General features: G+C 29.3%; 1 protein-coding gene across 26 annotated transcripts in view; it reads right to left on the bottom strand.

The window, feature by feature from the left end:
- Positions 1-679: 679 nt before the first annotated feature.
- LOC143226219 (sodium-driven chloride bicarbonate exchanger-like) overlaps positions 680-12,013 on the bottom strand; it is a 146,561-nt gene continuing 135,227 nt past the window's right edge. For 18 of the 26 annotated variants that reach the window (XM_076456936.1, XM_076456935.1, XM_076456931.1 and 15 more), the window contains 7 exons: positions 10,461-10,533; positions 9,484-9,552; positions 8,606-8,782; positions 8,363-8,506; positions 6,092-6,109; positions 3,771-4,018; positions 680-2,044 (listed from right to left, as the gene is read on the bottom strand). In XM_076456936.1, the coding sequence (XP_076313051.1) occupies positions 1,831-2,044; positions 3,771-4,018; positions 6,092-6,109; positions 8,363-8,506; positions 8,606-8,782; positions 9,484-9,552; positions 10,461-10,533 (943 nt within the window). In that variant the 3' untranslated portion in view covers positions 680-1,830. Of the gene's footprint in view, positions 2,045-3,770; positions 4,019-6,091; positions 6,110-8,358; positions 8,507-8,605; positions 8,783-9,483; positions 9,553-10,460; positions 10,534-12,013 lie in introns of those variants that run through there. The other 8 variants (XM_076456952.1, XM_076456954.1, XM_076456953.1 and 5 more) reach the window with 3 other exon arrangements.

The following is a 12,013-nucleotide window of genomic DNA, read 5'->3' as shown; positions in this document are numbered from 1 at the left end:
GGGTGAATTACAATGTCTGCTCTTGATATGTTTAAACTGCAGTACCTTCTAACAACAAAGGGTGAATAATGTTTCCACGGAAAAAGTGTAAACTATAATACCACCTAATGATATAAGCTGAATAGCAATGCTCTTATTGTTTAGAAATTACACTATACTTTAATGATGTAAAATAAATAACATCTCTTCATAAAGTTGTAACTACAATACACTGGGGGGAGGGGAAGAGGTGCTAACAATTTCTTCTACTGATTAAGTTGAAATTACACTTAATGATAAAGAATGAATAATGATACTGATACAATTAAAATTATTATTTCTTATGACAAAAGGTATGTAACAATGTCTCTTGTTGATGACCTAGGTAAGGGGCATTTTGGAAAAGAGAACATGATAACTTTTCACTATCTGGTTTGTAAGATATACAAATGGTTTAAAGAAAAATATTCATACTAATAAGAGAGTTAAGACTGTATTAGAATAATCTATTTTAACTGAGGTGACACTTTAGGTTAAGTTAAATTTTACATTTCTCTTAATTGTGAGAGTTTAATCTGAATGTTTCTTTCTTTTTGTTTTTTATAAATGTAACACCTGATATGTTCATAATAAACCAAACTAATTCTTACTATTAAATTTTAAACAGTCTAGTGAAAAGTGAAAATAACTATTAGTAACCTTTTAATTAACAATAATCGTTTATTGGGCAACTACTTAGTAATACATCTTCTATAAATGTTATTGACATGATACTAAAACAGCCAAATTTTTAAGCCATTCAAAAAATTTTTGCCACAGAATGTGAAGTAACTTCAATGAAAAAAAAACAGTTATTTCATGTCAAATTATTGTTTTTATAACTTTTCCTGCATAAATAAATGTTAAAATTATTTGCATAAATGTACATAAAAAGTTAGAGAACCTTACAATATAAACAATACAAGAAATAAAGTAATATTTGAACTAAAATTCTCTTATATTATTGCCACTCTCAAACTCACAAAAAATATCTTAAATTTGAAAGCATCAGGTTAATATAAAATTAAATAAACCAGACATCCAACAAAATATATATTACTGTATTAAGTAACTTCTAGTTATACAATTTTGTAAACTTCTGATTAACCTACTTGTCACCCAAGTTAAGACTATTAAAAACTTAACAAGTTTGTAATTAGTATGTTTGCAGAATAAGCTGGCAGAAACATTGAAAAATTATTATTTTTTAAAATACAAGTCCAATTAGTCTAATCTATTTGCATCATTTCTGATACTGATAAGTAAGATGAGTACTGCTTGAGTAATCAGACTTCAAACCAGACTGGAGTTAATCTAAAAATTTCTTACACTCTTGAAAATAATGAAGCTTTTCTATACTGAGTTTGTATATTCGTTAAATCTTACCAATAACATCAGTTGTCCGTGCACTATACACAGTAGTTCATAGTTGGTAAATCAACTTCTTCCTCCATTAGAAAGCTCAACATACAGTGGGTGACCTTTGGCTTAAAGAAAAGCCACTTACAATAAATTAATCAATATAATAATTTTCACATTATTTTAACCCAAACAAACAAACAAACATAAGGGTAGGGTTCCAAAAGATATCAGTTGATTCGATGTTGATAAAACTGTTCTTTTTCAGTGGTTCTCGAGTCTGTGGAAGTCAGAATCACTTGTTGAACTAAACCTCTAAAGTAACAAAGTGAATCAAACATAAGAAGGGTTTGAGCAACACTGGTAATGGATCAAGCTGACATCTGGTTGCTTACACTTACACACCCTATCACCAGTTCAGACCATTAGATTTAGAACTAGAGGTCAGTGCAGTCAGACACTAGTCTCACTATGGTTAATCTGTTCCTCCATAGTGGTGTCATCTGGAAAATCTTGTTTTGATGGACTCTTGGAAGTTACTGGGCTTGGTTCTTGTATTCTGATTCTTATTCCACAGTCATCCTCCTCTTCATCTTCAGCCATGGTTGAGAGCCGCTTTCGTTCATCATCATTTATTGAATCATTTTTATTGCTTCGTTTTTTCAAACTATGTAAAGAAAAGATGAGTGCTTTTTACAAAAGACATCAATAACTTTTAAGTTATATGAACTTTCATAAAATATAACAATCCATAAAAGTGCAAAAAAAACTACAATCATACTTCCTTCTATCTGAATAAGGTGTTTTAAAAATAAACTTCCTTTTAACTACACTTTTTTTTTTTATAACATGTTTTGGAATCAAACCTTCTTGTAACTATACCTTCTTTGACTTTATTACTCTACCTGCATTCACACACACCACTAAGTAAAACTAAATCAACTTATATTTTCAAAATCCAGTTACAGATGTGAAGAACATGCAAAAAATTGAAGGGAAGGAAAACATTAATGAAGTTCTTTGATGTGAAAAAAATCTAATGGAAGTCGAAATCCACTCTTGTTAAAAATAATTTTTAATTAACTAAATATGATAAATCTGTAGATATATGCGCTGTAAATATGAGAAGCTTTAAGTTTTAATTTATTTCTGTATTTAGTTATCAAGGATAGGAGTTCTGTCTGTGAATCCAATAAAAACACACAAAAGATTTAATACCATCATAGACACTAGAAGCAAAAGTAACGGAGAGGTCAAGGTTAAAAGTGAAACATGATCATTAGAAATGCACCTGTTGAAACATTTTACAATTAGAATAACAAAATGGGCATCTTTTAATACACTGAGGACCAAGATATCAATAAAACTCATGCAAAACACAATTAGAAAAGAAGCAGTCTGATGATGAGCTTACATGACCTTGAGTTTTGTATCAAAATCTTACACAAGATCAGAATATCATAAACCTAATGAAGTTTATATGGGACAAGGGAAATATTGAGAGCTAATTCCCCCTGTTCCAATCTCCATGACCATTATAATAAAGACTGAAAAAATAAATAAAACTGGTACCCAACAATGCAGGTATGGTTAAAAAGCTATGAAAGTGCTACGGTAAAATGTAGGTTTTGAAATGAAAATTTCAATGAATACAGAAATAGTTGTTTTGTTCATTAGTTTGTGAGTAAAATACAGAGAATTTTATATAAAGGTGTATGATTACAAATCTAATGACTGAAACTATCCTGTTTTCAGGGGATCAAATCACCAATTTATTATTACAGACTTCAAATGTGTTTTAGCAACAAATTAATATGAAAAATTTCATTTTCATTAAAAACTTTACAAATGTACAAGTTATTGAACCATCTGAAATCAAGAAATCAGCCATCAAAATTAAAATATAATAATCTATCTAAAGATACATTTACCTCCCAATCATAACCATGTGCAGTTATTAACTAATCATTCTAGTACTTCCTATATTATGCTGCCATTATTCTGAGAGTTTTACCTAACAGCCATGTATTCAGGTAACCCTTCTGGCAATAATTAGTTATTTTTGCATTCCTACAAGATACCGTGCATTATGGTAATGGTGTGTCAACACCAGCCAGTTATCTTAACACTCCCATAAGTCACCAAGCTTTTAATAATGCTACTTAATACCCAAGTTTTCTCATTATGAAATACCACTGTTACTGATTTCCACCACCAATTTATTTTTTAACATATATTAGATCAGCATGCCATGCAAATAATGGCGAATGTTTTCAATGCTATATTTTTGATAAGAAGAAGAAAATATATAAAACCTGAGGAATTTTAACAAATAATACAGAAGGCCACAACGACTTCATCACTCTGTAAAGCACGACTAGGTCTATAAATACCTGCTTGGAATCATCAAATTTGAAGGATTATCTTTTTGTTGAATTTTGGGGGTGCTGTGCTCTTTCTGCTGCAAACTCTGCCACAACCCTGTTTTGTTTAGCTGTTCTGAGATGTTAATATTAGATTGGTCTGAGTTCAACTGCTCATTTTCTTCTTTGAATTTAGTAAAAGGTATCTTAAGTATGTTACCATTTGCTAAAGGAATAGCAACATTTCCTGAGCTGGCATTAGGAGGTATTACTCCTACCTGTTAAAGATCGAGAACACTATAGTTAGTACTCTTATGATGAAACGTTCATTACATTTGAGCTCACAATTATTTAAAACAAAACAAAAAACTAAAATAGATTACATTTGCTTAATATCAAAATATTTTCTAGAGTTCCAAATGGTATTGACTTATAAGTTCTAACTCACTAGCTACTACCTTAATAAACATGTGATTAAATTATTCAATATCTACAAATTAAAATAACTGTTCAGTAATGTTGACACATTATTAACCTGTCCATTTCTTTTACTTCAAATCACAGATAAAATGTTATGCTATAAACAAATCAAATGTTTAAAAAACACTTACCACAGAATAAACAACAAGATGCCTCACTGAATATTAGTTAGATTCATTACGTAACGACCAAAACTTGTACACAATCACCTGTTTCTCTTTTTGTAAAGTTCAGCTTTTATTGCCAAATTTATACAAAACAAACACAGTAGGGCCATTTATTAAAATATTGTTAAACTAAGTTATAAATGCCATAAAATAGAGTCAAATAGTGTAACCTCTATTATACATCTGAAAATAAGTTTCACCCACATCAGATAAAGTCACTTCTAAGACACAAAAAATACTAAGTTTAACACACTATTCATAACATTATTCTTTGGCTACATTCAGAAATGAACCATCCACAATATAATTCTCAAGACAGATTCAGTTATAAGCTTCATGTACAATCCTAGACATAACTTTCAGGTAATGGTTTAGTACTGAATGTTTTAGTTATCATTCTCTTCCAAAATGTATTGGATGTGCATTGTTGCCATCTGGGTAAAGAACTCACAGTCTAAAACTACCAATTCTATAACATCATTTTAAACAAAGAAAAACAAAATATATATATATAGCACTAAACTGACTATGCACGTATTACTCATAAAAAACAAGCATCTCAATATCCTTATAATTAAGAAGTGAGGAGAGAAAACATAAAACAAGTACTCAACATAACCTTCAGGATAGATTCGGTAATCATCTTTATGTATCACATACTCAATATAACTTTCAGCTTCATGTATCATATAATCAACCTAACAACGTTCAGAATAAATTCAGTAATCAGATTTGTATGCTGTAATCATTACTGCTCCCAAAGTACATTCACTTTCATACATAATTCAAAGCATCATCCACTATATCACTACCATAATACACATAGTGACAAGTTTCATACATAATTTCAAACATCATTCTTGGAATACATACAATAATATTTTTGATACAAAAGTTTAGTACCTCAGAAATTACAAAGGTCATCCTAAGTATTCATCTCATGTGGGCTTAGGATAACATGCAAACACTTTTACATATAACCATACTTTAATAAACTGAAAATATGCACTTCTTAATGTTATTATTATATTATAAAATAAACTCCCCAAATGTTCCTTAAACTAATATCAGTCACAACTATCCTTTGTTTCATCTAAATAAATAAATGACAGAAAGAGCTTTTAGGTCTCATATAAAATCTGACAGAAAATGAAATTTGGTAATTATAGTGTGACAATACATTAAACAAGTGACTAAAAAGAAGATAGAAATACAGAATTTCTAGTAAATCACAAATAGGAAAAACGTTCTGAATTGCTTCCAAATTTGTGTTTACTATAATGTGTTGTCAATAATGACTTTAATAAAAGTTTAAGACCTGGATAACATTTAACATAAGAAAATATGTACAATAAACAAAATAACTTCAGAAAAGAAAAATTAAAACATGTTGTGGGTAATTTAAAAACTCTTTTAACTATTACACACTATTCTAATGAAAAACAAAAATATGTTAAAATATTAAACATAATATGAAGAGTTACAGTATTAAAATAAAAATGTAAACACTCTGTGATATAGAAAATAATTTTTAATATCATATGAAACAAGGATATGTATCAAAATATTTCAACAGAAGAACATAAAAAAAGCCATTAAGTGGTTAGAAAACATGCATAAAATAGATTATTGGCTAGCATAATGAAAAGTGTTGAATAAACTCCAGTTTCTTAGAGGTCAGCTCAAGGAGTAAGTCAGTCCTACCTTCTCTGTGCTTGTATCCTGAAGAACAAACAGTGAGGAAATAACTAAGCAAGCAGTGTTATGATAACATAGTTCAAGTATTAATATGTTTCTTTATAAAAGATTTATTTTGCTATAGCAACTAAAGACATTTTAACAGATATTAAAAGTTATGCAGAGCCTAACAATTCACAGTATTATTTACTAAAAAGAGCAACATGAATAAATTTCAATATCCTTTTCATAATTAATATAATAAGAAAAAAAAAATAATTGCATGCCAGTCATTACATTTAAGTCATATATCAAGTCTGATTGTTGTCAAATGGCTAACTGAAAACTAAAATAAAAATGGCTAATGAATTGTAGTTTTTATATACTGGAATAAAGGTAAATGAATAAAAAATTAGCAAAATAAGAATAATCATAAATTGGATGCATGTCATTAACATAACAAAATTTTGGGATAGCATGGACCTATTGGTACATCTTGACCGTTCCATCTTCTAAAATAAATCAAAATAAATTTACAAAATAATCTTACAGCCATCCCTTATCATTCATACATCTGTCAAGCTGTTTCTTAAATTCACTTAAATTTACTGCCCCCACAACATTCAAAGGCAACTCATTTCAAAGGCCAACCACCATACTAAAAAAATAAAACTTTCTTAGCTAAAGGTGACTCATTTACCACCAACATTTATGTTTATGTGCTTTAGTCTTACAACTATCACTGTTAAATATGAAAAAAAGATGATACATCAACACCATCACTTCCATTCACAATCTAAAACACCTCAATCAGATTCTTCCTAATTCTTCTTTTTTCAAGAGAAAACAATTTGAGAAATTTCAGTCTCTTTGTTTGATAACCCCTCCATCCCAGGTACCATTCTAGTAACCCTTCTCTGAACCATTTATATGGTAAGGACCCCTAGATTTAACATAGTATTCCAAATATAACCTAACCAGTGATCTATACAATAAAACTATAGACTCTTTACACTTATATTCAATATTTTTGAAGATACAACATAAAATGCTATTTGACCTACCATTAGCAACAGCACACTACTTTAATAGCTTTAGAGACTGATCAGCTATTATACCAAGTTTCCTTCTTTTTTTAATAACACTGTTAAGGTTATTCCCATTCAAAATATACTTGTAATTAAAATTATGATAAGCCTCATGCCTTTTTTGTATTTATTATAATTAAAACTAATCTGCCATTTATTTGCCCAAGTCAATAAATGATCTCAATATTTTTTTACGTTAGCAGCTTTCCCTTCACAGGCAGAAACACACAAGACCTCAATATTATCTGCAAATGTAAGTAATTTATTGACAATTCCTTCATTCATGTCATTGATGTAAATCAAAAGGAGCAAAGGAAGGTCCTAAGACTTAGCCCTAACATACACTACTCACAACATTAACCCACTTTGACTGAGCTACATTTGTAACAACCCTCCCTCACTTTCCTTCATCCACTCAACTCTTTTATCCAATTAACTAACTAACACCTATAGAGATAATTTTCTTTTCAAGTATTTTATGTGGTACCTTGTCAAATGCTTTCTGAAAATCCAGATACACCAAATCTATACTCTTTCCCTCACCTACTTAAGCAGTAACATTTTCAAAGAATGTCAAACGATTTGTAAGGCAAGTTTTTTCTTCCTTTACTGAAACAATTCTGACCACCCAAAATTTCTAAAATTCATTAAATGACTTTGCAAAGCACTTTTTTATCAGACTTTTCAAATTTCTTCCACAACTGATGCAAGTCTAATGGGTCTATAATTACTGCAACAAATCTGATCACCTCTCTTGAAAAAAGAAGTTACATTAGTTAACTTCCAATCCTCTGGTACCTTCCCAATATTCAAAAAATAGTAGCAAGTGATTTGCATATCATATCTTTAACCTCCTTCAAAATGCTTGGGGAAGTATTACCTGGCCCAGGATCCTCAACATTTTTTAAACCTTCTAAATATTTCTTAACATGCTCAGAATTAATGTGATCATCTTGTTTGATCTTGTTTCTTTCTACCAACTGTTGAAAAGTGAAATGCTGCTCAAATCTTCATTTGTAAAAACCAAAGAAAAAGCAAGAGTTAATAATCCAGTTATCTTACAACCATTGTATACGAGTCTCAGTTAAATTAGGCAATAAGTATGCTTTCTTCATATTAATAACACATCAAGTTTCTGTGGCTTTCTTATGCAGAAATAACAGAATCAGTTGTGTAATGAAAATGTTTAGTACAAACAGAACATACATACATTCTTCTCTTCCTCTTCTAGCTTCCTCTTATCTTCTTCAAGTTTTTTTCTGGTAGACTCTGGCATAACATCATCAAGTATTTTTAATTCTCGCTGAGTGAAGATAAAATCCAATAATTTTCTGATGAAAATCATCACCACCAACTAGTAATGAAAACAAAAAAATAAATTTAAATCTGTTAAGACATAAACAGTTAATATTATAAAAATGTTAAGACAAAAATAAAAAATGATTAAGCTCACCATGAGAGGAAAAGCAATGGAAATTGGTTTGTATGACTTGATTACCCATAATGCCACCAGGCATGCCAGTTGAATTGCTGTGAACAAATGAACTCGAAGGGTTTCTACAGAACGTAGGAACATTAAATCTGGTTGATACTTTTGTGGCATAAAAAGGATCAGGATACGATCAAATAACTACATAAAAAAAGGAAAATATTTTATTCATCAGTTCTCTGTTTGCTTGACAATGGGAAAAAACTTTAAAATTTAATTTAGTTTGCACATAAGACTAATCCACAAGAATGCTTAATCGCTAGAAACAGCACTTACGAAAACATTATAAGCTAGAAACTATTACTTTAAGTTTATTTCTACATATATTTTTATCAAATATTTTTTCACATATATTCAAATTATTATTTCTAAGTGATGTTATTAATTACTTCTATAATATTCTTTACAAATTTCTTCAGATAATGTTTTAATTGTGTTAAGTATCATCAGAATCATATACAAAATTTACCCAAAAACAAAGAACGAACACTAACTTATCCATATTGGTAGTGCAATAGCTTGTGCTATAATATGTTAAGCAGGTTTAATACAGACTTAAAATTGAAAATGGCACATCTCTACTTAGCACTACATACAGGGTAGCCACAACTAAGACAGACGCTCTCAGATATATTGTTTGTATGCAACTTCTCTGTTCCAAAAGGATATTACGTTGTTTTTTTTTCCACTCTTAATTATAATAAATCAATGAATTAAAATATGTCTTGAACTTTATTTTAAGGAAAAGCACCTTCTTATTTTTGGACATTAGTGGAGTTGCACAAAAGAACAGTTAACATTATTAATAGTAGAACAAGTAATTATATAACCAAATGACAAACCTGTAATCCTTTTAATGCAGAAAAACCCATGTACAGAAACACACCAAACAGTACTGGCATAGGAATGAACTAATAAAAAAAAGACGTTTTGCTTCATATATTCTACTAGATTAGACTAGATGGGATATTTGAAAAACTACATATCGTAAACTGTTTTTCTTTGTTTTATTACATGGTACAATGAATGATTAAAATATTAAAAACTATTTACACTGTAAATAAATAAGTTTAATTTTGCTGTTTACACAAATACGACCAGCAAGAAATAAATCACAATGTATTCTGATTGCACAAGAGCAAACTACAAAGACGTAAACTACAGTTTTAATATTCTGTTCACATTTTGAATAAAACTGTTCTACTAACATACAAATTTGTTGCATAAAATGTTGGATAGCTGTCAAAATTAAATCCCATAATTAAACATATTTTACAAAAGGTTTTAACTAGTACATCCAAAATGATTAACAGTTTACAGAAAAATTAAACTAAAATTTCATTAAAACTAATGTAAAACTTTTGGTATTATATAAATTATTTTGTTATTGGTAATAACTTAAGTAAAAAAATAAATACATGTAACAAAGATTAAAAGCTTTTTAACCTCAGTAACAGTACCCATCAAAAAAATAAATACATGTAACAAAGATTAAAAGCTTTTTAACCTCAGTAACAGTACCCATCAAAAAAATAAATACATGTAACAAAGATTAAAAGCTTTTTAACCTCAGTAACAGTACCCATCAAAAAATAAATACATGTAACAAAGATTAAAAGCTTTTTAATCTCAGTAACAGTACCCATCAAAAAGTTGTGCAGAATAAACATTGTATGTACCTTAAGCTCAAACACAACTATCATGTATTAATTTTGCTGTAGTAACATATATATATATGTACATAATTCTGCTCTAACTTTCATTCAAATAACATTTACTTTAAGCAAATGTAAGAACTAAGTGATTACATCTGACCAACCTTTAACACACTGGTGAAGAAGACAGATAAGCCCATCAAAATGAAAATTAGCAAGTGAGTAACTCGCTGTTCTCTGCAACACAGTATCAAAATAAATAAATACAAAATGTGCTGTCATCATAAATAACACTGTGTACTAGACAATAAGAGAGTATATAACAAACTAGTGTGAAAAGAAATATGAATTATCATCTTTACATTTTTAACCTTCACTAGCTGAAGCTTTCACTTATCACATTTTTTAAAAGCACTACCATCACATTTCATTTCTGACAGAACATGTTAAGACTGGTAACCTTCTAATAGAAAAAAAATAAATCTTTTAATGTCTGGAATAATTCAACTCAATATTAAAAAAGTCCTTTCTACCACAGAAGTAGTTTTATGGTTAAAGATCATATTGTAGTATATGGTAATATAAATATAGTGAGGAATAAGGATATTTAGTTATGGAACTCAGTTTCTCTTTTATTGTGAAAATTTAAGATCTTGTACAGGTGAGTTTATGTTAACATATTTTATTGTTAAGTTTCTGTATAACAGAGATATTTGATTATAAATCCCACTTCCTATGCTAACTGTAATGCACACTAAAGAATATTGTTTCTATGATGTAAAATGTAGAAGCTCAGCTCCAAAATTACCTACAATACAGCAGGTTTTGGACATGTTAAGCAGGGCATATCAACACAGATATCAAAGGAAAAACAAAGTGAATACAAATGAATAAACACAACAAAGTTTTTTTCAAACAAAGAATATTGCTGGAGTTTTCGTTAATACTTACAGGCTTCAGTTTCGAAATCTCTGGCTGCTACAGCTATAAACATGTCTGTATTAGACAGACATGAATCATAACAATGATATAACTTGTTCAAAATGAAGGTCATTAATGGTAGAGATACTTAGTTACAAATGTTAATATCTGTCATATGATTGAGTAACCTAAATGTCTATTTTATGTTTATCACTGGTATGATAGACATTTCCAGCTACAAAAATTAGTATCCCATATATAATAGATCAAATTAGTTAAAATCAGTGCACTTATGACACTGATATCTATTTGTTATTAATCAATATATACATGATCTAGAGCATGTATCTGGTGATATCATTATAAATTTAATCTATGTAGAAAATTTATAAACTGTACTAATCTTTTAACTCACACAAAATTAAGATGACCCCATATTAGTCCAATATGGTTTATACTTGCGTGACCATGTTTTCTTGTTACCACGACCTCACCTGGAGGAATGCCAATCATACTCATTTCAAGGGGTGGTACAGAGACTTGAACAAGTTAGGAATTTTATTCCCTTGAAATATATAATTGGAATGATCACTGATGGGATGACACATAGGATTTTTGTTTATGACTTATTTAGAAATGTGTTATGATTTTTATTCCTGTGTTTAGTTTGTATACATATTTCTGATCTTCCAGCTGCAACCTTAACTCCATAACAAACAATAAAGTTGGCCAGTTCAGAAAACAAAGATTTTGTATGTTATACATTCATGTATATTTACTTGTTTTGTTGTTGCTC

Source organism: Tachypleus tridentatus, chromosome 9, assembly GCF_004210375.1.
Source record: "Tachypleus tridentatus isolate NWPU-2018 chromosome 9, ASM421037v1, whole genome shotgun sequence".
In the NCBI taxonomy this organism is placed as follows: domain Eukaryota; kingdom Metazoa; phylum Arthropoda; class Merostomata; order Xiphosura; family Limulidae; genus Tachypleus; species Tachypleus tridentatus.
This window is presented reverse-complemented; position numbering and strand designations above follow the sequence as displayed.